Source organism: Sinocyclocheilus grahami, unplaced genomic scaffold (genome assembly GCF_001515645.1).
Source record: "Sinocyclocheilus grahami isolate Dianchi unplaced genomic scaffold, SAMN03320097.WGS_v1.1 scaffold84.1, whole genome shotgun sequence".
Classification (NCBI taxonomy): domain Eukaryota; kingdom Metazoa; phylum Chordata; class Actinopteri; order Cypriniformes; family Cyprinidae; genus Sinocyclocheilus; species Sinocyclocheilus grahami.
In genome coordinates, this window is record NW_015505263.1 from 290917 (window position 1) to 316321 (window position 25405).

Consider the following 25405-nt stretch of genomic DNA (forward strand, 5'->3'; position numbering starts at 1 on the left):
TACATATTAGTACTATTAGTACCTTTTGAAAAGGTACTGCCTTAGTGACAACGTTTGTACTTTTTTTTCTTCTGAGTGTGTATAAATAAACTTGCCCTGCCTAATTACCCATTTACTGAATGAATATGCACTATATAACTTAATATTAATTACCATTAAAAATGACAGATTTGAAATATTTCAGCATTAACTCCCTCTCATCTCCCTCTACACCTGTAGCCTGGTCAGTCTGTAGGGATGTTGGCTGCGGTGGAACATGGTCCGGTCCTCTGCAGTGACTCCAACATCCTCTGCCTCTCATGGAAAGGGAGAGTTCCCAAAAGTGAGAAGGAGAAGCCGGTGTGCAGGAGGCGCTACTATGAGGAGGGCTGGCTGGCCACTGGGAACGCCAGGGGTGTTGTGGGTGTGACGTTCACGTCTAGTCACTGTAGAAGGGACAGAAATACCCCACAACGAATCAACTTCAATTTACGAGGTCATAACAGTGAGGTGGGAGTTTGCCTTGTCATTGTAAATCATTGTAAGTTATAAGATGACTTCCAAAAACTGTATATTTTACTGTAAAATTACATGAAATGTCCTATTAGAACTATTTCACCATATAGTAAGGGGACTTACCGTAGTATTTTTCATCTTTACCGTCAAAATTCTGACCATTTTTACGTGTATGTTTTGATAAATGTGTTTAAAAGGATTTAACCTTATATGAGGTAAAACATTTCAATCAAATCAGTGGACTAGAAATCTAAGTTTCTAGTATTCTAAGTTGAGCTATAAAATAGGATGCCATCCTATGCATGAGTAGCATGTACAAAATTCTGCTAGAACGTCATTCTCATGGTGCTGTTCTTGTGTAGGTTGTACTTGTTAGATGGAATGAACCGTTTCAGAAGCTTGCAACGTGTGACATGGAGGGAGGGATATTTGTGTGGATCCAGTATGAAGGAAGATGGTCTGTAGAGCTGGTGAATGACAGAGGTGCCCAGGTATGTTAATATTTCGTGCTTATTATTAATCTGCTGAATGTCAATGTATTTCCATGATATGTCAATATTCCTAAACTTACTAATATGTTTTGATAAATCATGCATTATCTTAAATACTTAAAAACGTTTTATTGAACAAAATATTGAAAAAATCTAAAAACAAAAAGTTTTTTTAAGTATGATATTTGATGCATCAGGCTTTAATAGCTCATATGTGATCCTGGAGCACAAAAGCAGTCTTAAGTCGCTGGGGTATGTTTGTAGCAATAGCCAAAAATACATTGTATGGGTCAAAATTATAGATTTTTTTATGCCAAAAATCATTAGGATATTAAGTAAAGATCATGTTCCATGAAGATATTTTGTAAATTTCCTACCGTAAATATATTAAAACTTAATTTTTGATTAGTAATATGCATTACTAAGAACTTCGTCTGGACAACTTTAAAGGCGATTTTTTCAATATTTAGATTTTTTTGCACCCTCAGATTCCAGATTTTCAAATAGTTGTATCTCAGCCAAATATTGTCCTGTCCTAACAAACCATACATCAATGGAAAGCTTATTTATCCAACTTTCAGATTATGTAAAATCTAAATTTCGTAAATTGACCCTTATGACTGGTTTTGTGGTACAGGGTTACATATAATATGATATGACAATATATAGCCCCTACTCGACAAACTATCAATCAAATGAAAAAAGTCATGTAGTAGATTGTTTACAACATTTATGGTAAGACAATGTAAATAAAGTATGATATAATGATTCAGTTATTTCCTTTTTCCATGCCACTTTCTCATGTTATTCATCATTGGGGATTATTGTTCAAAATTACTTTTTAGTTATAAAACAGAATGTAGTTAATTAGTAAATTCTAAATATCAATTCAAAATCAGAATCAGAAAAGATAATTTGTCTTTTAATAAAACTTTTCAACTCTGGCCCTTTTGTAATACAATCAAGACCATGAAAAGCAGTTATTATTCTAACATGAACTGCTCAACGAACTAGTGGTTTGTCATCTAGGTGAGTGACTTCACCTGGTCACATGATGGTACACAGGCCTTAATCGCCTACAGGGATGGTTTTGTCCTGGTGGGTTCAGTGAGCGGTCAGAGACACTGGTCGTCTGAGATCAATCTGGAGAGCCAGATCACCTGTGGAATATGGACCCCTGATGACCAGCAGGTAACTCTTTGCGGTGGCCTCATCAAACTGAGAGAAAAGTGCATTTGTTGTCAACAGGTTGTTTGCAAATGATGAAATGACTTGGACCGCTGCCTTTGGACCGATGCCTGAGTTTCCCTAACTTGGTGTTTGCATTCATTTAATCTCCCTAGGTGCTTTTTGGAACAGCAGACGGGCAAGTCATAGTGATGGACTGCCACGGCCGTATGCTTGCCCATGTTCTTCTGCATGAGTCAGATGGCATAGTCAGCATGTCCTGGAACTGCCCAAACTTCCTGGTGGAGGACAGCACTGAGAGCGATACAGACTCTGATGACCCTACTCCAGCTCAAGGTACTTTATACTCTTAAATAAAGTCAAATTTATTTGTTTAGCACTTTTCACAATACACATTGTTTCAATGCAGCTCTACAGCAAGTGTGATGTTGATAATATCTTATCTTCATGCCTCATAGGCACATTTAGCAGATTAGCACTGGATGATAATATAATTTTATGATTATACAAGCAATCAGTTAGTTGAAATATGCTATATACTGCAGTATATTGCGCTGAGTGACTATTCTGTATGTATGCAGATGAAGTTGGACATACTTCACTTGTATATATAAAAAGCTAAATAAAAAGCCTTTTTTTACAAAGTCATTTTTTCACCGTATTTCTTAGTTTCTTGGCGATTACAAACTTTTGAGATTACATAATAGGTTTTTAAGACCAGTGCATTGCATGCATCATCCACTAATGAAAGAAAAGTGAAGCCTTATTGTGTTTTTCCAAGTACCAGTACATAGAGTGTTTTCTAAACAACCATAAAACTCTACTGTGGATCTTTATTCTTAAACATATACAAAATGTTTATGCAAATACATTTTTATGGATCTTTGCAAGGCAGTGATGTGTATTTGACTTTCTGAATGTTATTAACTATGAAACCATGTTTCCTTTCAAGTGCAAAATCTCAAACCACTGCTCACGGTCAGCTTCATATCAGGAGACATCAGTTTGATGAACAACTATGATGACCTTTCACCTAACATTATACGCTCAGGACTGAAAGGTAAAACAGTGTTGTTTTTGCAATAAATAAATTACCAAGTACGTGTTTTATAACTGCCACATGATGGTTATTAATAGAATATTCCAAGTTATTTTTAACGTCATGAGCATCTGTGGCATGGTGTTGATTACATTTTATAGTAACAAGGTTTTTCATGGTTTAGGAACTTCTGGTTACGCCTACAGAGTAATTCAGTAAAAATAACCCAAAATCCTGTTGATTCTCTGTGGCAGAGCCACACATCGTACTGTAATCTGACTGGACAGACTTGTGTTTTTTCAGATGTGGAGGTACAATGGTGCTCTCAGGGAGACCTGCTGGCAGTGGCCGGGATGGAGAGACACGGCCTGCCCGCTGACTCAGCCTGTGCCTCTTTAATGAGGAACGCCCTTGTCAAGTTTTACAATGTCCAAGGGGAACATATATACACTTTAGAAACTCCAGCCCAAGTGAGCTGTAACCAGTCATCATTTAACAGTTTAAATGATGTTAAATCATTTAAGTTAAACCCCTAGCTGTCTCAGAACATTACTGCAACCCATTTTATGTTATGTCTCACCACATGAGAACCACTGATATAAAAAACATCCTGCATTAAATAATAAGTAAACTATATGTAATCTAAATATCTTTTTATTTTAGAGGCCCATCACCACGATTTGCTGGGGTCACAGGGACTCACGTCTGTTTCTGGCCTGTGGACCAGCCCTGTATGTAGTGCGTGTGGAGCACCGTGTGGCCAGCCTGCAGCTTCTGTGTCAGCAGGGCATTGCCAGTGCTCTTAAAGAGGAGAGAGATGTGGGAAAACTGAACATGCCTTCACTCCTCTGTTCCTATGTTACCACTGCTTTCATTCCAACTATCAAGGTACAAAAGAAGCAAGTGAAATTTTCGATGTATGCTAATGTATGCATTGAACTTAGTGCATAATATTTTACATCTCACCAGCCACCAATCCCTGATCCGAATAACATCCGAGACTTTGTGAGCTATCCGACAGCAGGGAATGAACGCTTGCACTGCACTATGAAACGTTCAGAGGAGAATCCAGAAGCAGGAGGCCCCTGTTATACCCTCTATCTGGAACACCTGGGAGGTTTGGTGCCTATTCTCAAGGGTCGACGCATCAGCAAACTGCGACCGGAGTTTGTCATTATGGATCCAAAAATGGATGGTAAAGCAGGTACTGCTATATGCACTGTTGCTGATCATGTACACTTTAAACTCAAGCTTAATGAGTAAATGCATTGGTCTTTAATTTGCTGGTCTTTAAAAGCTGGTCTTTAATTTGATCTAATCTTGTCTTTCAGATGAGGTCTGTGTAAATGGGATGATCTCCTATATGACTGACAGCTGTAACTGCTCAGACTCAAGTGATATTGAGTTGAGCGATGAGTGGGTTGGGCGAAAGTCGCCCAAACTTTCTAGAGGAAACAGGTCTCCTAAGCTACCTAGGTACTCTAAACATATAAGGTACTGTTGAATATAAAATTCACACAACATTACAGGGTGCCTAAAACTTTTGTTTTCATTTCTTTTGAGAAATGTTTGTTCTATCACAACCTTGACAAAACACAATACAGTAAATTTCTGTACAAAAAAACAACTTTTAACTTGATAGCAAGTTAAATTTCACATTTGTTTTATTCTCTAGAATTAATATGGAATCAAGAAAGTCTCCTAAACTTGCCCAAACATCTCAAGAAAGGTCTAGGTCTCCTAGATTACCAAAGAAGCCTTCAGTTCGGTCTCCGAGTCTTACTCAAAGAGAATTTCCAGTTGATGGCTTTAGTGAGGTACTTAACATCTTATTTGCAAGCTAATTTTGGCAATAATTTTATATTAATCTACTTGCCTAGAATTAATATGGGAAGTGTTTGTATTTATCGCCTCTGTCTGCTTGATACTGAGTGAGACATTTGTCACATTTACTGCAGCATGACTTTAGCAGACACCTAATTTTCTTTAAACTCCTGCTTTGCTGAAGAGAAATGACAGTAAACCGACTATGACCTTGAATATTTTCTATAGCTATCACTTAATTTGCTTTGCAGCATAATTACTTGGCCCAGGTCACCTCTAACATTTGGGGAACAAAGTTTAAGATTGTAGGCCTTGCCTCATTTTTGCCAGCTAACTTGGGAGCAGGTATGTTGTCAGGTTTTATATTCAAAAAGGTTCGCATTATTATTTTAAATAATATTCTTAATGTTTTTAAAATATGTCTTGACATGGTGTTCCAGTTATTTATAAAACTAGTTTGCTGCACCTGCAACCTCGTCAGATGACCATTTATTTGCCTGAGGTGCGTAAAATATCCCTGGACTTCATGAGTCTGCCAGTCTTTAATCCCAATGTGTTCAGTGAAGATGAAGATGATTTACCTGGTAAGCATCAGTGGAACATTTTTGTACATTTTGTCTCTGTATAGCTTAACTAAAACAAGAAAGAAATCTCAAGATGTTCTTGCTTATTTCTAGTTATGGGACCCTCAGGAGTGTCAGCCGACAATCCTCCTTGCACAGTTAATATCCCCATTGCTCCAATTCACAGCCCTGCTCAAGCCATGTCACCTACGCAGAGTATAGGCTTAGTGCAGTCTCTCCTAGCCAACCAGAATATTCAGCTTGATGTCCTTACCAATCCCACTGCAACTGCAGCAGCAGCAGCAGCTGCAGCAGCAACAGCAGCAGCGGCTAATGCAACAGTATCTGAGCACAGTCAGGACACTGTGACAGCACAGTACACTGTGCCAACCAGATATTCCAACCAAGGACAGGTGATTTTCAGTGGACTGGAAATGAGTAATATCCTGAGTGGAACTCTTCCTCCTCCTCCACATCATCTGCCACAACAACCCAACCAACAATGTCAACAACAACAGCAGCAACAAGACCATCAACAATCTAAACATCAACATCAATTACAACCACAGCAGCATCATCTGAAATTGCAACATCAATCACAGCAGCTGCATCAACAGTCGCTGCAGCAGCAACACATGCAACATCAGCAGCAACTGCAAACGCAGCAGCATCAACAACTGCAACAGCAGCATCAACAGCAACTGCAACAGCAGCATCATCAGCAACTGCAACAACAGCATCAACAACTGCAACAGCAGCATCAACAACAGTTGCAACAACATCAACAGCAACTGCATCAGCAGCAAATGCAACAGCAGCAACTGCAACAGCAGCAACAACAGATTCAGCAGCAAGTGCAGCAGCATCAACAACAAATTCATCAACAGCATCAACAACAATTCCAACAGCAACAGCACCAGTTGCAGATTCAGCATGAGCAAATTCAGCAGCAGCAGCAACAGATGCAACAACAGCAGCAACAAATTCGACAGCAAATACAAGAAATGAAACAGCAGCAGCAACAACTTCAACAGCAGCATCAACAAATACAGATGCAGCATCAACATATGCAAAGACAGCATCAGCAAATGCAGCAGCAGCTTAAAATACAAATGTCCCTTCAACATCCACCTTCAGGGTATGCTACTCTATCCCTGCATCAGTTACAGCTAATGCCTCAAATTCCTCATCCAGACCAGCCTCCAGACAGAGGAGAACAATTTCTCCCTCTGAAGATTCCCTCACGACCACAGTTATTTATTGAAACTGACACCATTGAGATACAGATGCGCAAAGTAAACCCTCCACCACCGTACCCAGGTACAGTGGTATCTGCTGCAGCTGCCGCTCCCACTACGGCCCCTCCTGGTCTTCTTGTTAGCAATGAGAATGGCACTACACTGTCAACAGATCCATGTTTAACTAAGGATGAATTCTCTCTTAACCCAATTAGCCTCCAGTACCCAACTCCACTAGGCTATGAAAGAATCACTACTTTTGACAGCAGCGGAAATGTCGAAGAGGTGTGTCGCCCAAGGAGACGCCTTTTAAGGAACCAAAATGCCTATGGGATGCAAGGAATGGGCAGCTCCGCCACATTGAAAGTAACTTCATCTGAGAACAAGAAGGTCCAGTTGCCATACAGCTCAGCAACTCTTAGTCGCCTCTCAGTGCCTAGATATTCCATACCAAGCGGAGACCCACCACCTTATCCTGACACGTCTAGCCAAATGAACACAATCAGAAGTCCCACGCAAAGGATTGACAACAGTTTGATTCATGCCACTTTGCGCCATGATCGCAGGGAACCGACCCTGAAGGTTTCTCAGATGGTGGATACTGTGAGGACTCTACCAACTAAATCCAAAATGAACGGTTCCCTCACACTCTCCTATCAGCCAAGGATACCTACTGCTTTGTATACATGCACTCAGTGTAGCAGTAATAGTTGCAGCACTAGTGTAAGTGTCACTGGTGGCGGCACCAACAGCAGTGGAATTGCTGGAGGAACTGTGGTGAGGCAAGACTTTCCACCTGGAAAAGGGGCTCAACACAGCACAATAATTGTGCACTCCAAAAGTGCCTCGCCATTAGCCTCCCAGTCCTCCTATAATCTCCTGAGTCCCATTGACAACAGTAGAGACAGAACTGTCTATGTGAACTCTGCCTTTACGGAAGACGAGACACTAAGTCAGCAGTGCCATCTTGAAAAGTCAGTGAGGCATTTAACACTTGATGTCAATTTGACAGTCAAACGGCCTCCACCTTATCAATGGGACTCTCCTGCAGCAGAACAACTCTGGATACCTCAAGAGCAAAATTTATTGCCTCGACCTCCAGGACCACCACATAAGCCACCACCATTTTTACTTAGCCAACCACAGCACTTAGACATGACCCGACTACCTTTTGTCCTTTCAACAAAGCCTCCCCCCAGTCCCAGTTCTATGACCCTTCCTTCAGCCTATCAGTTATCCCTTTCACCCTTCCCATCAGTTGTAGGGCATGGTGGACCTCAACTACAGCCTTTGCAGAGTCCTGCACAATCATGTGGCCCCAGTGACATGGTAACATCTAGCCCTTTCAGCCAACCAGACTCAACTTTAGTCCCACCCCCAGGTTATCCTGCAAATTTGACCAATCTAGGTTGTTGCACTCTGCCTCCCATGTACCCAGGGACTAGCTCATGCAGCAACCTTCAGCTGCATCCAGTGAGCTTGCATCCTTGGAGCACATACAGCACTTGTCCTCCCATGCCAGACCATTCCGCCACACTGCCCAGTAAGACCCATCAGGCTCTGGAGAAGTCGGTTCTCTCTCCACCTCCACCTCCCCCACCACCTCCTCTTCCTCCTCCTCCTCCACCCGCCGAGCTCTTGAACCATCAGAGCACCTCTGAGGTGGTTGCAGAATCTGGGGAGAGCTTTCAGGATCAGTCCTCTCTCAATGAGAGTCCACAAGGAGCAGAGAAGTTCAGCAAGAAGACACGTAAGAGGCTTGACAGCAGGGCAGAAGAGGCCAATATGTCTGGAGTTTCTGAAGGGAAATCCAAAAAAGAGAATCGCACACTCTCTGACTTAAATTCCCTGATCTCCAGCCCAAGACTTGGTAGCAGGGAAAAGAAGAAACCTAAAGGGCAGAAAGAGCCATTGAACAAGGCCAAGAAACTGAGTAGGACCTCCAATGAGTTCCAGGACAGCTCCGAGAGTGAGCCTGAACTCTTCATCAGTAGTGACGAGTTGATGAACCAAAGCCAGAGCAGCAAGAAAGGATGGAAGAGCAAACGCAATCTGCGTACAGCAAACGAACTTGAGGAAATCAAGTGTCGTAAAGCTAACGAGAGAGAGGATCGTAGTCTTGGCAGCCAAGGCTTTGTCTATGTCATGGCCAACAAGCAGCCATTGTGGAATGAAGCCACCCAGGTTTACCAGCTTGACTTTGGAGGACGGGTGACACAGGAGTCAGCCAAAAACTTTCAGATTGAGCTTGATGGACGCCAGGTAAGCGATTTTATTTATTTGAGAAACCAGTTTGAAAATAATATTTTTGCAGTTCCATTTTGTGACACTAGGGGCAAAGAAATTACACCTTTAACAAATATGCACCATACATATTCAGTAGCTTTGAGCAGTGGTTCTTAATCCTGGTCCTAGGGACCCCTTGCTCTGCACATTTTGCATGTCTCCCTTATTTCACACATCTGATTCAGATCACCAGCTCATTAGGAGAGAGCTCCATGTTTTGAACTGTGTGTCAGTTAAGGGAGACATAGAAAACCACTGGCTTTGAGTAATAAACATCAACCCTGCAACCATTACCCTGCATCTAACCCCATAATTCTCTATTACAGGTAATGCAGTTTGGCAGAATCGATGGCAATGCATATATCCTGGATTTTCAGTATCCATTCTCAGCGGTACAGGCATTTGCTGTGGCCTTGGCCAATGTAACTCAGAGACTTAAATAAAAAACCTCTCCAGCAATCTTGTCCTTGAGAACAGATGGACTGAAAAAAGAGTTTAATGTTAATTGGAGATTGTGAGAAATATTACATTCTCTGCTGCCATAACGTCTGTGCAATGCCAGTTAGTAGGCGAGAGATCTGGTCACTCTCAGGCAGAGCGTACACAAGACGTAGACAGGTGGTCCGAAAATAGATGTAGTGCTTTAAAGTACCTTTTTGTTAACAAAGGTACAAGCTGATTTAAGGTTCCACCTAAAAGGTGGTTGGTATACATCTGAAAAAAGTTAATATTTGTGTATTGATGGAATATTGTTTTATTTATTAATTCACTTTCATAGATTTTTTCCATGTATTTCATTAGCATATAATGGTGTGATTTAAATATAAAGATAATTACTAAAGGTGAATCTTAGACTGTGGGCTTTGTTTATTTTTTCCCCCTCTGAATACCCCACCTCCTTTTATGTTTGTATCAGAGATTTATGTGCCAAATTTGGATTTCCTATGTATAATCATTGTAAAGTGACAGATTTTGACTATTGTGAGTGGTCAGTAACCAATGAAAATCTAGAGAGGAAAAAAACAAGTTATGTTTGAATGTTCTCATCCTGTGACTCACTTCCATGAAGTGAAACAGAGATAGTATATTCAAGTTATAATCATATTTTCCCAATTGTGCCACTATAATGAATGCATTTTTATGGTTTAAAAATCAATTTAACTTTAAATTTAACTTTTTCTTCACAAAATGTCTTATGTTATATTGCATCATTTGCACACTGTGTTATTGCAGTATCTCAGTAATGTCCTTTTTGAATGAATATTTGCTTTTTAATGTTAACAGTAACAGAAAAGTTTGAACAATTTTTAATTACTTTCAAATAGATTATATTGTCATTGTCATGTAAGTGACATGACAGAAAAGTGCTGTAGTTAGATGTACCTGAAAATGTACTCATATCGTCCATGACACTAGCACGAACTATATAGTATGCATTCATTTAGCCAAAAATGTCTTATATCACTATATAAATCAAACTTAACACACTGTATATTATGCAATGAACGGAATCTAAATGAAATCAAAAGTTGATAAGTAGGAGTTTTTCTCATTCCTAAGTTAAATAGTCAACCTAAATTGCTTAGTTTGATTTATGTAAAGGGACATCTTTTAATAATTACATTTAATATTTGGTTTCAAATATTTAATGTTTAATATTCTGCATCAATATTTATGTGTTCTTATGGCAAATCAGCTAATTGATTTGTTTGTTGTTGCTTAGTTTCTGATGTTTTCCAGTAATTTCATCCATTTTAATCACATTTTTGTTGTATGCCAAACAGTGGTTCAGAGTGGGGTAGTGATCTGGTTGACGTTTTAAGCACTTCTTGATTATTCTTGATGTTGTGTGCTTTGATGATTTGCAGTTGCAGTTATTTTTAGCCCCTTTGTACTGGGATATTCAGGCCCAGATTAAATTATGTGGGAATGTGAGGCTTTAACTGTGCTTTATTGCTTAATTATTCTAATGTACATTTACAAAATGTAATTCAAGGGTGTCTTGGAAAAGCATTAGAATGTCTTTGCAGAGTAGGCTTAAAGTCATGAAATAAAATCAAACTAGTTTGATGAAATCTGTGTTGATTATTGATGCTGTACAGTAATCTCAATCAAGTTTTTGGACATAATAGTATTTAATTCACACCTGCCTCAGTGAGAAAATCACAGCTTTGAAAAACAGTGCAACTGGATAAACATGCTTTTTGAGATTGTGTTACTGCACTGACCTCTAAACGGAGCACTATTGTTCGCATCGTGCTTCCTAAGTCCTTGTTGGAATCTTGAGTTTGATTCATGTTAGCGAATCGGTTCGTTCACATGGTTCGTGTCAATGAGCCTGTTTTTTAAACCGACTCACTTTTTTTGGATTTAACTTTTAATTCTATTAATTCGTTTATTTTGACATCACTGTTCTGTATTAGGCTATTAAAATTGCATTAAATGTTGTTTTTATTGCTCAAACATTGTTCACACTGGAAATGAATGACTGAACAGTTCTGCAATGTTTCCAGTATTAAGAAAAATGTCAATAATTTCCAATATTGTTACAGGTTTTATTCCTAAACACAGCTGAGTGATCCGCGCTTTGCGAATCGGTTCGACCGAACATTGAAAAGATTCAGTTCAAAAGAATGATTCTTTTGAGAATCGGAGACCATCCACTCTGTTGAGTTTCCCAGCTGACAGGTTAAGCACGCGGTGAAAGATCTCAGAGACTTGACAATGGATATCGACGAAGATATGGGTATGTAGATACATTTAAATGAGTGGTTGTTAATGGGTGTTTAGCATTTAGAATCTTGAATGAGTTTTGAACTTTTAGCGCGTTTGCCAATGACAGCGAGTTATTCTCGAGCATTTTACTGTGTTTCTTTACTGATAACTTCATATAGGTGATTCTTCAGCACCAGAGGCTCCAGCCACTAAAATGTCCAGACAACAGATATTAACACTTATTGCAATGGCCTCCATAAACTTCAGTTCAATGATCTGTTACTCCATTCTGGGACCATTTTTCCCAAATGAGGTACAAAGATGATATTTTATATAATATTAATTGTATGATCAACAGTGTTGGGGGTAACGCATTACAAGTAACGCGAGTTACGTAATCAGATTACTTTTTTTAAGTAACTAGTAAAGTAACGCATTACTTTTTAATTTACAAGAGAATATCTGAGTTACTTTTTCAAATAAGTAACGCAAGTTACTTTTTTTCTCCAATTTATTGATTGGCAGCTCTCCTGTCCCCATGTACAATATGGAATAGAATTTGTTCTAAGTACTGTGCTAAGGGCATGTAAAGTTTCTTAAACCATGCTACAGTAGGATAAGAATTCATTTCAATCTGATTCATTCTTTCTAGGCAAAGAAGAAAGGTGTCAGTCAAGCTATGATTGGTTTAATATTCGGAATCTATGCATTATGCACTTTGGTGGGCTCATTGATACTTGGTAAATATGTAAGTGAATCGTTATTTCAGAAGATCCACAACAGCTTTCAACAGTTTCCCATTATGGATTGCACACACTATATCAGTGCATTTGACCTCTGTTTCAGATTGTCCAGATAGGAGCCAAGTTTATGATTGTGGCAGGGTTGTTCGTATCGAGCGGATGCACTGTACTCTTCGGGTCAGTGAATCGGTGATGTTTTATTGTGTTTTAAATGTAGTATTTTGTGTCTTTTAGTCTGTGTCTGTTAACTTTCAGGTTATTTGCATGCTGGATTATGCCTAAATGTTGACTTTACTCTTTTGGAAAATCGGATGAAAAATGCTGGTGACTCATGTAACAGAGAATTTGTACCATTTCATCATATTAATGATATTGTTTCTTCTGCAGATTTCTTGACCAAGTGTCTGATGGGACAGTTTTCATCGTGCTCTGTCTTATTACACGGTGCATAAATGCAATTGGCTTTTCCGCCGCCGTTACATCATCCTTTGCAGTTTCAGGAAAAGTTTTCCCCGACAACATAGCGACTGTTTTGGTGAGTTGTGGTCAGTGCTTGTTTTTCAGTGCAGTAATGGTGTTTTGGAGTAAAGTGACAAATGAAGCACTATTGCACGTCACAAAAGATGTGCTGTTTCTCAAGAGAATCATCTTTAGATTCAGTTATTCAGTCTGTCTGGTTGTTTGGGTTCTCACGGTCGGGGCATATACACCGAACCGTTCTTATGTTTTTAATATTTACACAAGTGTGCTATAATGTTAAATGTGTCTCTATAGTGATATCTCATTCTCTCAGGGCTTCATGGAGATTTTTACAGGTCTTGGCCTGATATTGGGGCCTCCGTTGGGCGGCTGGCTCTATCAGTCATTTGGATATGAAATCCCATTCGTTTTCACAGGATGTCTTCTGTTTGCGACAGTGCCTCTTAATTTGTGGATTTTACCGAGCTTTGGTTAGTGCGGACTTCATACTGGTTAAATATTATATGTCTTTATTCATTTAATTTAAGCCCATTCCATTTGGCATACTTCTAGTTAAGTTATGTCACAAGGATTTGATTGCCCTGTGTCTGCTTTTGTTATTGTTTGCCCTCCAGCCATGGAGATAGACATGTGTGTTTATTTCATTCCAATATAGATGCTGTCCCTTCTTCCCAGAATTCCTTCCTCAGATTGTGTACCAGAATAAAGATCCTTCTCATCTGCTTCGTGGTGTTCACGTTGAGTTCAGGACTTGGCTTCCTGGATGCAACACTGTCCATATTTGCCATAGAAAAGGTTATGAAGATTTAGAAACTACACTGAAACATGTGTATATATATATATATATATATATATATATGTAAAAATATATAACATATATATAAAATATTTTGTGCTTAAACATATAGACTACATGTAAACTCACTCAAGTTTCAAATCAGGGAAAATGTTCTAAACTCTTCATTCCAAAATACTGCTGTAAATGTTCATGTAAAGGTTCTCATTCTATATAATAATATAAAACATCTCTGTATGTATTTTTTGTGAACAGCTTAATCTCAGTGCTGGTTCGGTGGGGCTGCTCATGATTGGACTTTCACTGCCATATGGGGCGGCATCGCCCGTCTTTGGTGTGATCAGTGATAAATATCCTGTAAGTCAATATTCAAACAGTTATCAAAATGTTTACAGTGACAGTTGAAAATTCTGATAAAAAAAACTTTGACCTTTTTGAAATTCCTAATGACATTTGACATTATAATACAATAATTAATTGTATTTATATGTTTAAGATGTTTCATTTTTAATTTAACATTTTTATGATTTTTATCATTATGTTTTTATATTATTTGATTTATATATATATAATATATATATATATATTTTACGATTTTTAGTTTTTGGAAATGTTTTTTTTTTTTTAAACATAAGCATAAATAAAATTTTAATCTCATCTGTGGCTGTAAAATGATTCTTGGTGCAGTCCGTTAGGAAATGGATGATGGTGGTTGGAGGAATGGCCACAGCGGTGAGCTTCTGTTTCCTCGGCCCACTTCCTGTTTTCCATATTAGAAGGTGAAACATTCATTTCTAACTTTTTGAATGCCAATTCCTCAGCTTTTGCGGTTTATGTTACATTAAAGCACAAATCTGTCACTAATCGGTGAGATGTTTTTGTGTTCAGTCAGCTCTGGCTCACCGTCCTCATGCTGATCGTGGTGGGCTTTTCTCTCTGTATGAGCTGTATCCCCACCTTTGCTGAGATGATCGCTTGTGCACAGTGAGGCAAATGCATCATCGTACAAATCCTAGTTCTCCCACTCAGCACTGAGTCACATTTTATGTTAGGCCATTTAACAGGTTACTGTGTCTGTAATTCACTCAGTTATGTCTCACTAAATTCCTGAAATGGTTTGAATAAATGCAGTTAACCCTGAAACTGAGTAAAATACAACAATACAAACCTCTACAAAATATAAACATGTTTTGACGCACATTTTCCTCGTATTGCAGTGAAAATGGCTTTGAGGAGGGCATGAGTACACTGGGGTTGGTGTCAGGCTTGTTCTCTGCAGTCTGGTCTGCTGGGTGTGTATGAAAATAAAGTTTACATGCAATATTCAAGAATATACTTTAGAATTTCCCCATCATGAAACCTGAATCATCTTTTTCATGTTGAAGGATGTTCTTTGGGCCAACTATTGGAGGATACATCACACAAACACTCAACTTTGAATGGAGCGCAGGAGTTCAAGGCGCACTCGCCTTTCTCGCTGTAAGAAAAATAAATTTCCGAATAAAAGCGTAACAGGCCATTTTTATAATAGATATGCATTTTCTTAAAGGGGTCATATGATGTTGCTAAAAAGAACATTATTTTGTGTATTTGGTGTAATGAAATGTGTTTATGCGGTTTAAAGTTAAAAAAACACATTATTTTCCACATACTGTACATTATTGTTTCTCCTCTATGCCCCGCCTTTCTGAAACGGCAATTGTTTAAAATCTGAACATTTTAAAATCTTGCATTAATTTGTGATCCAGAAATGCATATATATATTTAATCAACAGCATATTTAACTCTGGTGCTAAATAAATACCATAGTTGATTCCCTTCTGTGATATGTGAATATATATTCATATTAGATATGTCATTATGATTACTGCTGGAGTTGTTGCTGTTATATTGAAAAATTTAATTAACGAAATATTTAAAAATAACACGTAGTACACAAAATACTGTACAGAAACAGTAAAAATATCAGTATCAAAATGACAAAATATATTTTAAAATAAGGCCAACTACAAAAAATTCATCCACATAAAACACTTTTGGAAACACGTTGTTTCTATGTGCTTAGTTCCTTCATAAGAGAGGTAAGTCTTAGCAATCAGATTCAATCACGTTAGTTCAGTCCTTCACCTTCAAACGCACCGTTGGCTTGGCCTAGTCTGGGGAGGGGCCTCCTTCTTCTGGAAGATGCTGAAGACATCTCACGATCTGAGGACGGGACCCGAGGCATCATTGCTTATTATTATCAATGTTGAAAACAGTTGTGTTGCTGCATTGTTTTGTGGAAACCATGACACATTTTTTTTTCAGGATAATTTTGATGAATAGAAAGTTCAAAATAACAGCATTTATTTGGAATAGAAATCTTTTGTAAAAATGTAAAAGTCTTCACTGTAACTTTTGATCAATTGAATGTGTCCTTCCTGAATAAAAGTATTAATTTCTTAAAAACTTTAGAATGGTAGTATAATACTAAAAACAGATCACATTGTCTTACTTTCTGGTGTTTGAGGGATGGAGCTCTTCTAATGGGCTGCCCAGCAGGACTGTAACCACCTGTGAGAGGAGAGAATGTTTAAAGACCTAATGAACATGTGATTTTAAGTGCCTTAGGAACAAACTAAACTTTTCTATATACATACTAACATTTTTCAATCTTCTCTACCCTGTAGTGTTGAGATGTGCTCTTCAAAACAATGCATGCTCAAGTTATCCTACATAATATAAAGAGAATGTAGAGAACATACTACTGTGTGAGGTGAGCGTGGCCTGTGGAATGAGTTGAGCGCTGAGTGATGAGGACATCTGTAGTTTGGAGTGAGGAGACAGCAGAGATGGAGGAGGAAGATACGAGGCCAGGCCCTGAAAGAAGCCACAATAACAAGAGCTCAATGTAGGACTGAGCTTCAGTATGAATGCTATATGATACAGTTTCTATTTTGAATATATAAATATGAGTGCTGCTCTTGTAGTAAATTTTAATGTTAATCTCATTGCAAATGGTTTTAATCATTGTATAATCAATTCAAGGACTAAACCGAACCAACTCCAATAAATCATGTTTAGACAGAATAATTTTACTTCAACCAAAACTAGTACTGTTTGTGTCTATAAACATAATTTAATAAACTCTAAAAGCTGTTTTACAGGTGTAACTTCTATAGCCAAGTGCAAAAAACAAATATTCACCTCTTGGCTCCTTCCCAGATAAGACATGCCGCCTTTAAAAAAATGTATATATATATATATTTGTGTCAATTTACAACAGAATTCATTGCAAATAAACATTATCATGTACATCACTTGCCTTGTTCATACATATCCACACCAGGGGAACTGCGATGGGGCTCCTGAAAGAAAAAAGTATAGCTGACAGATTACTGACTGAATTATAATGCTGATAATAATCAGTTACAATTTAAAACAGCCTATCTATTTTTGGCCCTTAAAACTTCAAACTGATTCAAGCTAAAAACCTTCAAGCTTTTAAAACTGATTCAAACTTTCTGGTCAGGCTTTGTCAAGCCAACATCAAAGTTTGTCCTGATTAACTTTTTTTTTTTTATGTAGTTAAATATAATCATCAACATGTTTACCAGTACAGAGTCTAGTTTCTGTTTGACCCTCTGCATCTTTAGAGACACACGAGCTGTGCTGGCGAATCGGTCAATGCCGGTGGCTGAAGTGTTCTGGAAGGTCATGACCTCTGATGAATTCCTGCCCGTCTTACTGTCCAGATTCTCTGACCGGCTCAAGCCTCTCAAACTCTCCACCTCCATCTGAGCCACTGCGTACAAGCACAAAACACTCATCTTTAAGAGAAAATTATCATATGGCTTGTGTTTCTAAATACTAATGAATCAGAGGATTTCTGAGTCATTTAGAGGACTCACACTTCCGGTCATACAGATAGAGATGGATGGGCTGGTTTTGGCCGAAGGAACAGAAGGCCACCATGTTCTCATGAGGGTGGAAAGCTACAGCTCGAAGCGCAGATGTATAGCACAGCTCAGAGTACACGGCGACCTGGTCACCTGCACAACAGATATCCCAGTTCAGTCTCCACTTGGATTTTTCTTTGTATTCATACTAAAGTGACTCAAAAGAATCTCCAAACCTGTCTCAGAGTTCCACACATACGCCAGTCCATCTTCACTGCCTGAAAAGATGAAGCTTCCGCAGGGAGTGAATGTGCTGTTGATTCGCTCCCTGTAGTTTGTGGCACCTATGTATTTCTTCACTGCAAGACTGTAAAACAAGTGTTTGTTTTTAATTTGATATTTGCATTTATTTCGGTTATTTGAGTTCTTCCCTATAATTACTGGCACTATCAACAAATGCACTGATTCATGTGCTTTTTAAAAAGTCAACATGGAAGTAAAATTGGCTCAAATTACTCTTAATACACATATATTAGTCTCAGCCTCAGACGTCATGCCCACGGACCATTGGCTGAACGTCTGATGCATATGGCACACAAAAGTGGAAACACTTCAGGAGTTTCGAAGTCGTCATCGGATTGGTTGAATTATACAGGATTTCCAGGAGACGTGTGTGTCGCGTTCTTTAACGTTCCGCCTGGAAACAAAGATACCGTCGCTCCAAACCCCATCACGAAAGAAGAAAGCCGTCGTGTTTACAACTGTGACGACGAGCGCTTATGAGGATCAACTAAACGCTGGATTCTCAAAATTATGTGAAATATTTAAAGTTCACGGCATAGAATCTTTAAAATACGTCCAAAAGTTTTACACACCGGTCTGTTATTGTGGCGACACTTCCACGCCCCGAAACATGACGCTGAAACGAAACAAACTATGATTGGTTGGTTGACATGTTGGTCAAATGGCCTCATGGGCGGGCCTTGGCCAATGAAAGCTGCCATGGATTCCAGACCTTCAGCCGCTACGCGAGACTACACATATATAGACTTGCTGCACATGATTTATCTTAATTAATTATTAATTTTGAATAATGAATAAATTTTTCGCCAAAATGTGATATTACATTATGCTATTAAATAAATGTTCAAATATTAATAAAAAGGTAGGCTTACATTCTCAAATCCATGACCCTTAAAACACTGTCTTTGGCATGAATTAAAAGTCGTCTTCCGTTTGGATGCACCTCTAATGAGTTGATGGATATTCCGTTCAGATCTGCCTCTTTAATTTCCTGAAGAGAAATATTACATTTGCAAATTATTAAATTAGTTCAAATCGTGATTTTTTTAGCTCTTCTATGCAATATTTGAGAATGCATTTACCCTCTCAATGCTCCATTGACTGGTCAGTCCACGGCGAGACCCAGGCATCACCTTGGTTCCCCACACAATAATGAGGCCAGAATTGTCCGCAGAAAACATTTTGCTTCCTATGTGAAGACCAACATATTACTACATTTATTTACATTTAAATTTATCAACTTAGCAGACACTTTTAAGCAAAGCAAGTGTCACTGATGTCTCGAATAACAGCTTTAACATCACATCCAGACAGACATGGCATATGTTAATTTCCTCTGTACCTTCTGGATCAAAACACAATGTGTTGATGAAAGTCTTGTGTCCATCAAACTCTTGCAGAAGTTGCCCGTTCACGTCTTGTACATGTACATTCCAGACACGCAGCACCCCGTCGTAACCCCCCGTCACCACCAGACTCTGGGCTTGCGGGTGGAACTGGGCGCAGTACACGAATGAAGGGTGAGGAAGAGTTTTATGAGCAAAACTCTGCAGTCGTTCAACGTTCCACACTCTGAGAAAGGAAATCAAAAAATGATAGCTCACACTTTCTCTCATATTTGTGGTGTAATTATAGGTTGCACAATATTATGGGGTAAGCTCTGTATATGCAAAAAGGGCATTTTTTTTTTACCTTACTGTTCCATCAGAGGATGCAGTTAATAGTCCGTTATCATCTCTGGACCAGCAGAGATCATATACCACACTCAGATGGCCATTAAAGGATGCCAGAACTTTCCCAGATGGAATATCATATACTAAAAATAAAGACATTTCATTAAATTACATACAGGAATACAGTATTTGCAGAAATTGATGATTAGTTGATGCATAACATTTGTTACTTTTTTTTCATGTTAGGTTAAAATGTATATGAATTTTTTTATATACATATATTTCGTATGGGACACCATACTTGACCACACATCACATCCTTTCCTTGTAGGCTTTTCATCAAGTTTTTCACCACGTTTAATACATAGTTGCCTTAACAAATTTATTTTAAATGGTAATGAATGGTAATATACCATTTGGTGTGATAAATACAAATATTCCATTTATTCTCAATTAATATGAAGTGACAAAAAATGAATAAATAAACAAAATTCTGTTTAAAATTGTTATATAGTATGTATAGTATGTTACAATTTTAACTTCCCAAAACAATTTTTTCAAATATTAAGTTTTATATGTTTTTGTGACAAAAATATGTCATAAAAAATATTATATATATATATATATATATATATATATTAGTGCTGTCAAATGATTAATCGCATCCAAAATAAAAGATTTTGTTTACATAATATATGCGTGTGTACTGTGTGTACATGCATGTATATATTTAAGAAAAATGTGTTAGGTTTATATATTAAATATATTTATATATTATATAAATGTATATACATGTAAATATTTTCAAAATACATACTGTATGTGTGTGTGTCTTTATATATACATAATAAATATATACAGTACACATACATATATTATGTAAACAAAAACTTATTTTGGATGCAATTAATCGAGATTAATCGTTTGACAGCACTAATATATACAGTACACACAAAAACAACACGTATAGCTACAAATTACTTACTAATGATTGGAAACGCATCTCTATCTGCACATGCAGCTGCTAGTGCACGTCCATCATGAGAAAAACCTAGAGTAAAACAGCCCATCTGACCTCCACGGAAGGAGTGCATTGGCTTATTCGGAATGCGGCACACCTGTTTAAACAAACAATAAGAAACATATTAGGTCTAACAAAAGGATTACTGACTCACCTAATTTTTATACTGTAAAGCAGGGGTGCCCAAACTCGGTCCTGGAGGGCCGGTGTCCTGCAGAGCTTAGCTCCAACCCCAATTAAACACATCTGAACCAGCTAATCAAGCTCTTACTAGGCATATTAGAAACTTCCCAGCAGGTGTGCTGAGGCAAGTTGGAGCTAAACTCTGCAGGACACCGGCCCTCCAGGACCGAGTTTGGGCACCTCTGCTATAAAGCAAAAAAAAAATACCTGTCCGGGTATGCGGCTCCACTTGATGATTTCTGATTTGCTCTCCAGTATCTGCGTGCTGGTTTTATTGGTCATCTCAGTATTGAGCTCACTGTAGGAGGTGCTGCCGCGCTCCTGCTGGAGAGCCATCATGGAGCGGATACTGGGGTCCACCTGTTCAACAAACAGTCCAAATCAAACTTCAAAAAGCACCAGTTTTTAGTCTTTTCACTGTGGTTTTTAAATTCAAAAAGTGACCCTACATGTTCTGGTGGTTTGAGGCCTTTCACTGTGACGTAGAGGGTTGATGCGTATTTGTTTCTTGGGAACTTTGACCACCACTGGAACACTTCAACTGTTTGTGGCAGTTTCTTTGCCCGTGGAGGAGGGCAGAAAAGCTGTAGACGCAGTTTGGTGTCAACGTTCAAGACACCATTGGTTCCTACAAGCTAGAAGAAATAGCTAATTGGAATCTACTCCAGAACTTATGAAGGATACAGTACCATGGAATCTATGAAACTGACATACAAAATAACCAAACATCAGATCAACTATACCAAAGAAGACTAAAGTCAAATCAAAGCTGGTACCTTCAAAAAAGCCCAAGCAATCTTCCGGAAACCCCTCTCATGTCGGTCAACAGAGACGTTTGTTCGTGCTTCCTCCATACTAATGAAATCCAGAATCTGTAACACAAAGTGTTTTAGTCATTCCATTCTTTGCTCCGAGAACGCAAATATAGTTTTAAACTTATCCAAGTGCACAAACCTCAAAAAACAGTATCACACGTGGACTCTCATCATCGTCTTGAAGGAAATATCCAAAGCGCTCATTGAAGATGATCTGTTCCTCCCATTCTGGAACTGTATTTTTGTGTTTCTTGAAGTCAAAGGGTTGAGTTATGATGGGCAGGATGTGCTCGATGTTTTCTTGCTCATAGAAGGAAGAAACATGACGATGGCTGAGAACCAAATAAAATAAATCAGATTGTATTTGGGAGGGCTGGGCAAAAAATCGAATGCGATTTTCATGCGAATCTCATCAGTAAAGCCGCTTCTGGTGATTAGTAGTAAATCTCCAGCACGTGCTTTCAGATGGAGAGGCATTTACTACACAGAGCCGTAGATCACTGACAAGCTACACAAAATCGCATTCAAAATAGTTGATTTTGTATTTTTCCCGTACTGACAAGATGCGCATGAAAATCGCATTCGATTTTTTGCACAGCCCTAGTATTTGGTATTTAGATTATAAACCAAATGGTTCTAGCAGGTTTTGGTTTTAGGTTTTTTTCAAAAACAATACAAGTGAAATCCAAACCTGTCCTCCTTCTTGACATACTGTCCAGTGACCTCATCAACCACGTGAACTTTGACCATGGGGTGAGACACCATCAGGTCTGTCTTCAGCTTGTCTGTCCTGTGGATATAAACTCCCAGCACCAGACTGTCGTCAAAGGATCGTTTCTCTTCTGCCCGTTCCACCTCAACAATGACTACAACACAGAGCCGTAGATCACTGACAAGCTACACAAAATCGCATTCAAAATCGTTGATTTTGTATTTTTCCCGTACTGACGAGATGCGCATGAAAATCACATTCGATTTTTTGCACAGCCCTAGTAGATTATAAACCAAATGGTTATAGCAGGTTTTGGTTTTAGTTTTTTTTCAAAAACAATACAAGTGAAATCCAAACCTGTCCTCCTTCTTGACATACTGTCCAGTGACCTCATCAACCACGTGAACTTTGACCATGGGGTGAGACACGTATTTGGTATTTAGATTATAAACCAAATGGTTCTAGCAGGTTTTGGTTTTAGGTTTTTTTCAAAAACAATACAAGTGAAATCCAAACCTGTCCTCCTTCTTGACATACTGTCCAGTGACCTCATCAACCACGTGAACTTTGACCATGGGGTGAGACACCATCAGGTCTGTCTTCAGCTTGTCTGTCCTGTGGATATAAACTCCCAGCACCAGACTGTCGTCAAAGGATCGTTTCTCTTCTGCCCGTTCCACCTCAACAATGACTACAACCAGAAATGCACAAACACAATCAACAATAATATCACATCTGTAAATAATAATGTTAATGAAATGCACACAATATATATACATATTAAGAGAATATGGTGGTGGCAACCAAAAGAATAAATAAAAACAGCACACTGCAGCTATATTAGACATGTTATATTAGAAATTGTGGAGATATTGCAAATCTGATATTTATATCGATGTTGATTCTAAAAATTAAAGAACAATTCAAATTAAAGGGGTGGTTCACTGGGTTTTTCTAGGCTTGATTGTGTTTATGGGGTGCAGTCTAACATGTGTTAATGCTTCGTTTTTAAAAAAACATTGATTTTGAAACTTGTGAATCCATTAGAATCATTAGAAGACAGAATCGTGATTTATATATGAATAGATTTGTACGTGCACCTCGAGTTTTCTCTTCCTCTTCTCTAAAGCAGCGCAGCACGGCCTCGCCGCCTTTGCTGACTTTTCCCGAGGGCGGGGTTTATCTGGATTTGTGATGTCACGAACCCGGGAAGTAACTTGTTGTAGTCCCTACCAGACGTTTTTGTAGGCATTAAACCGCCAGAATTTTAAAAGACGATATCTCCGTTTGCACTGAACTTTCAGCTTCGTAACTTTGCAGATATTGTTTATGCTCAAACAGCAACATTACACACTAACTAAAGTTAAAAAAGTGAAATCGCAATCAACCACCCCTTTAAGAAAAATGACAGCCTATCATACCTTCTTTTCGTTTCTTTTTCTTCTTCTCTTTGGGTTTGACTGTGTCCTCCTTGAACTCCTCCACAACATCATCCTGGACATTTTCTGTCTGGTTATCCACTGACACTTCAGTTTGACTGCAAACAAAAAGGCAAAATGAAATTAAAAGGAAAATCCATCATGCTTATTATTACCTTAAATATGTTTCGAAAAAGTCATGTTACTCTACTCATACTATGCTTAACTGCTGGCTAAGGCCACTTTTAACCTTCAATTAAAGAAAAATTGTCATTTCCGCAGCTCCAGCATCACCAAACAAATATGAAAAGTTCAACATAATGTTAAATAATCTTGGTCCTAATATGAATGGCATTAACTGTGATCGTTTATGAATATGCATTGCTTTTTACCTTCGATCACCATCATGTTTGTTTGATTTCCCCTTCTTCTTTTTCTTCTCCAGCTCATTGTTTAGCGGCTGGCTCTCTGCAAGCTTCTCCGTGGCTTTCTTCCGTGTCGTCTTCTTTCCAGCCGTCTCTTCCTCCTGTGAGATCTGATGTTGGTACGCCTGCAGATAATCATCTTCTGTCTCTGTGTCTTCTTTCTGTCTACTGACATCACTTCCACTTTTACTCTTTGCTTTCCTAGTCTTCCTAGTATGTTTTCCATCAATCTCTGTATCAGTCCTCCTATCGTTGGCTTCTTCATTTTGAACAGGAGGTGGTGGTCGTGGGAGCTTCCTTTTGCTTTTCTTTTCCCCACTGGTCAGCGTGGGCTCCTCCTCACTTACAGCATTGTTTATGTTAGTCTTTTCAGATGCTTCTCTCTCTCTGCGCCGGTTTTTGGTGTATCTAGGACTGCCCTGAGCTGGATCATACGTGTTATGGAGGATACCTTCATCATCTTCAGTGTCTTTACTCAAATGTAGGTTCTTCTTCAAGTTTTGAAGCTGCAAGATAAAAGAATGGAGTTCAAATGACATAACGGGCTGCAGGGTGAATTAAGTTATGTTTTTTCTTGGTTAAATTAAAGGGGTCATATGATGCTTTTTTAAAGATCATTATTTTGTGTATTTGGTGTAACAGAATATGTTGACATGCTTTAATGTTCAAAAAACACATTATTTTTCAAATACTGTACATTATTGTAGGTCCTCTATGCCCCGCCTCTCTCAAACGACAAATCTGCACGTAAGAACATTCATGATCATCAGTGACAAAGAAAAGAGCTGTTATAGATCAAGTATGAGTGATCTTTACTCACCTGCTGGCATTCTGATGAACTATGGACAAATTCATTCTGGAAACAACAATCCTAAAACTGATAATATCATACATTACAATGGTATCAAAGAAGAACTGCTGTTTCTAAGACCAATGCAACATTTAGACAGTCTTTACTCGCCTATTTAGTTACAATCACACAGACATAGTTCAGTTATTCTCACTAGAACTACTATTGCAGATTATGTAATATTTAACTTTGCTGCCAACACAGAAACACATCTAAAACCCAGCTATTCTGTTCTACATTGTCCTCATTTGGAAGTCTCTTTGGATAAA

At 38.4% G+C, this 25405-nt stretch overlaps 3 protein-coding genes across 4 annotated transcripts in view; 2 read left to right on the forward strand and 1 right to left on the reverse strand.

The window, feature by feature from the left end:
* Nucleotides 1-237: 237 nt before the first annotated feature.
* Nucleotides 238-9985, forward strand: LOC107586573 (tubby-related protein 4-like). The gene is made up of 14 exons (XM_016273999.1): nucleotides 238-489; nucleotides 858-986; nucleotides 2016-2177; nucleotides 2330-2510; nucleotides 3127-3234; nucleotides 3517-3683; nucleotides 3877-4101; nucleotides 4183-4417; nucleotides 4545-4707; nucleotides 4889-5030; nucleotides 5289-5382; nucleotides 5478-5621; nucleotides 5715-9100; nucleotides 9451-9985. Exons 1-14 carry the CDS (start codon nucleotides 238-240, stop codon nucleotides 9565-9567), a joined length of 5505 nt encoding a protein of 1834 aa, XP_016129485.1. The 3' UTR covers nucleotides 9568-9985.
* A 1798-nt stretch (nucleotides 9986-11783) lies between these two features.
* On the forward strand, nucleotides 11784-15371 carry LOC107586665 (MFS-type transporter SLC18B1-like). Of its 2 annotated transcripts, XM_016274119.1 has the most exons (12): nucleotides 11784-11870; nucleotides 12019-12152; nucleotides 12492-12587; nucleotides 12686-12759; nucleotides 12970-13117; nucleotides 13376-13532; nucleotides 13718-13857; nucleotides 14114-14215; nucleotides 14546-14637; nucleotides 14747-14842; nucleotides 15076-15150; nucleotides 15244-15371. In XM_016274119.1, exons 1-12 carry the CDS (start codon nucleotides 11849-11851, stop codon nucleotides 15368-15370), a joined length of 1263 nt encoding a protein of 420 aa, XP_016129605.1. In that variant the 5' UTR covers nucleotides 11784-11848; the 3' UTR covers nucleotide 15371. The 2 variants fall into 2 exon arrangements, with proteins under 2 accessions (XP_016129605.1, XP_016129606.1); XM_016274120.1 differs by lacking the exons at nucleotides 12492-12587; nucleotides 12686-12759; nucleotides 12970-13117.
* A 638-nt stretch (nucleotides 15372-16009) lies between these two features.
* Nucleotides 16010-25405, reverse strand: part of LOC107586631 (jouberin-like) — a gene marked incomplete at its 5' end in the record, with an annotated part of 20461 nt that continues 11065 nt past the window's right edge. The window contains 20 exons of the mRNA XM_016274084.1: nucleotides 16010-16063; nucleotides 16308-16411; nucleotides 16603-16717; nucleotides 17045-17076; nucleotides 17163-17205; nucleotides 17452-17642; nucleotides 17749-17889; nucleotides 17973-18103; nucleotides 18912-19030; nucleotides 19122-19228; nucleotides 19382-19611; nucleotides 19732-19855; nucleotides 20698-20830; nucleotides 21124-21276; nucleotides 21366-21551; nucleotides 21693-21788; nucleotides 21871-22063; nucleotides 22960-23134; nucleotides 23865-23980; nucleotides 24254-24792. Coding sequence (XP_016129570.1) covers nucleotides 16010-16063; nucleotides 16308-16411; nucleotides 16603-16717; nucleotides 17045-17076; nucleotides 17163-17205; nucleotides 17452-17642; nucleotides 17749-17889; nucleotides 17973-18103; nucleotides 18912-19030; nucleotides 19122-19228; nucleotides 19382-19611; nucleotides 19732-19855; nucleotides 20698-20830; nucleotides 21124-21276; nucleotides 21366-21551; nucleotides 21693-21788; nucleotides 21871-22063; nucleotides 22960-23134; nucleotides 23865-23980; nucleotides 24254-24792 — 2982 coding nt within the window. The remainder of the gene's footprint in view (nucleotides 16064-16307; nucleotides 16412-16602; nucleotides 16718-17044; nucleotides 17077-17162; nucleotides 17206-17451; nucleotides 17643-17748; nucleotides 17890-17972; nucleotides 18104-18911; nucleotides 19031-19121; nucleotides 19229-19381; nucleotides 19612-19731; nucleotides 19856-20697; nucleotides 20831-21123; nucleotides 21277-21365; nucleotides 21552-21692; nucleotides 21789-21870; nucleotides 22064-22959; nucleotides 23135-23864; nucleotides 23981-24253; nucleotides 24793-25405) is intronic.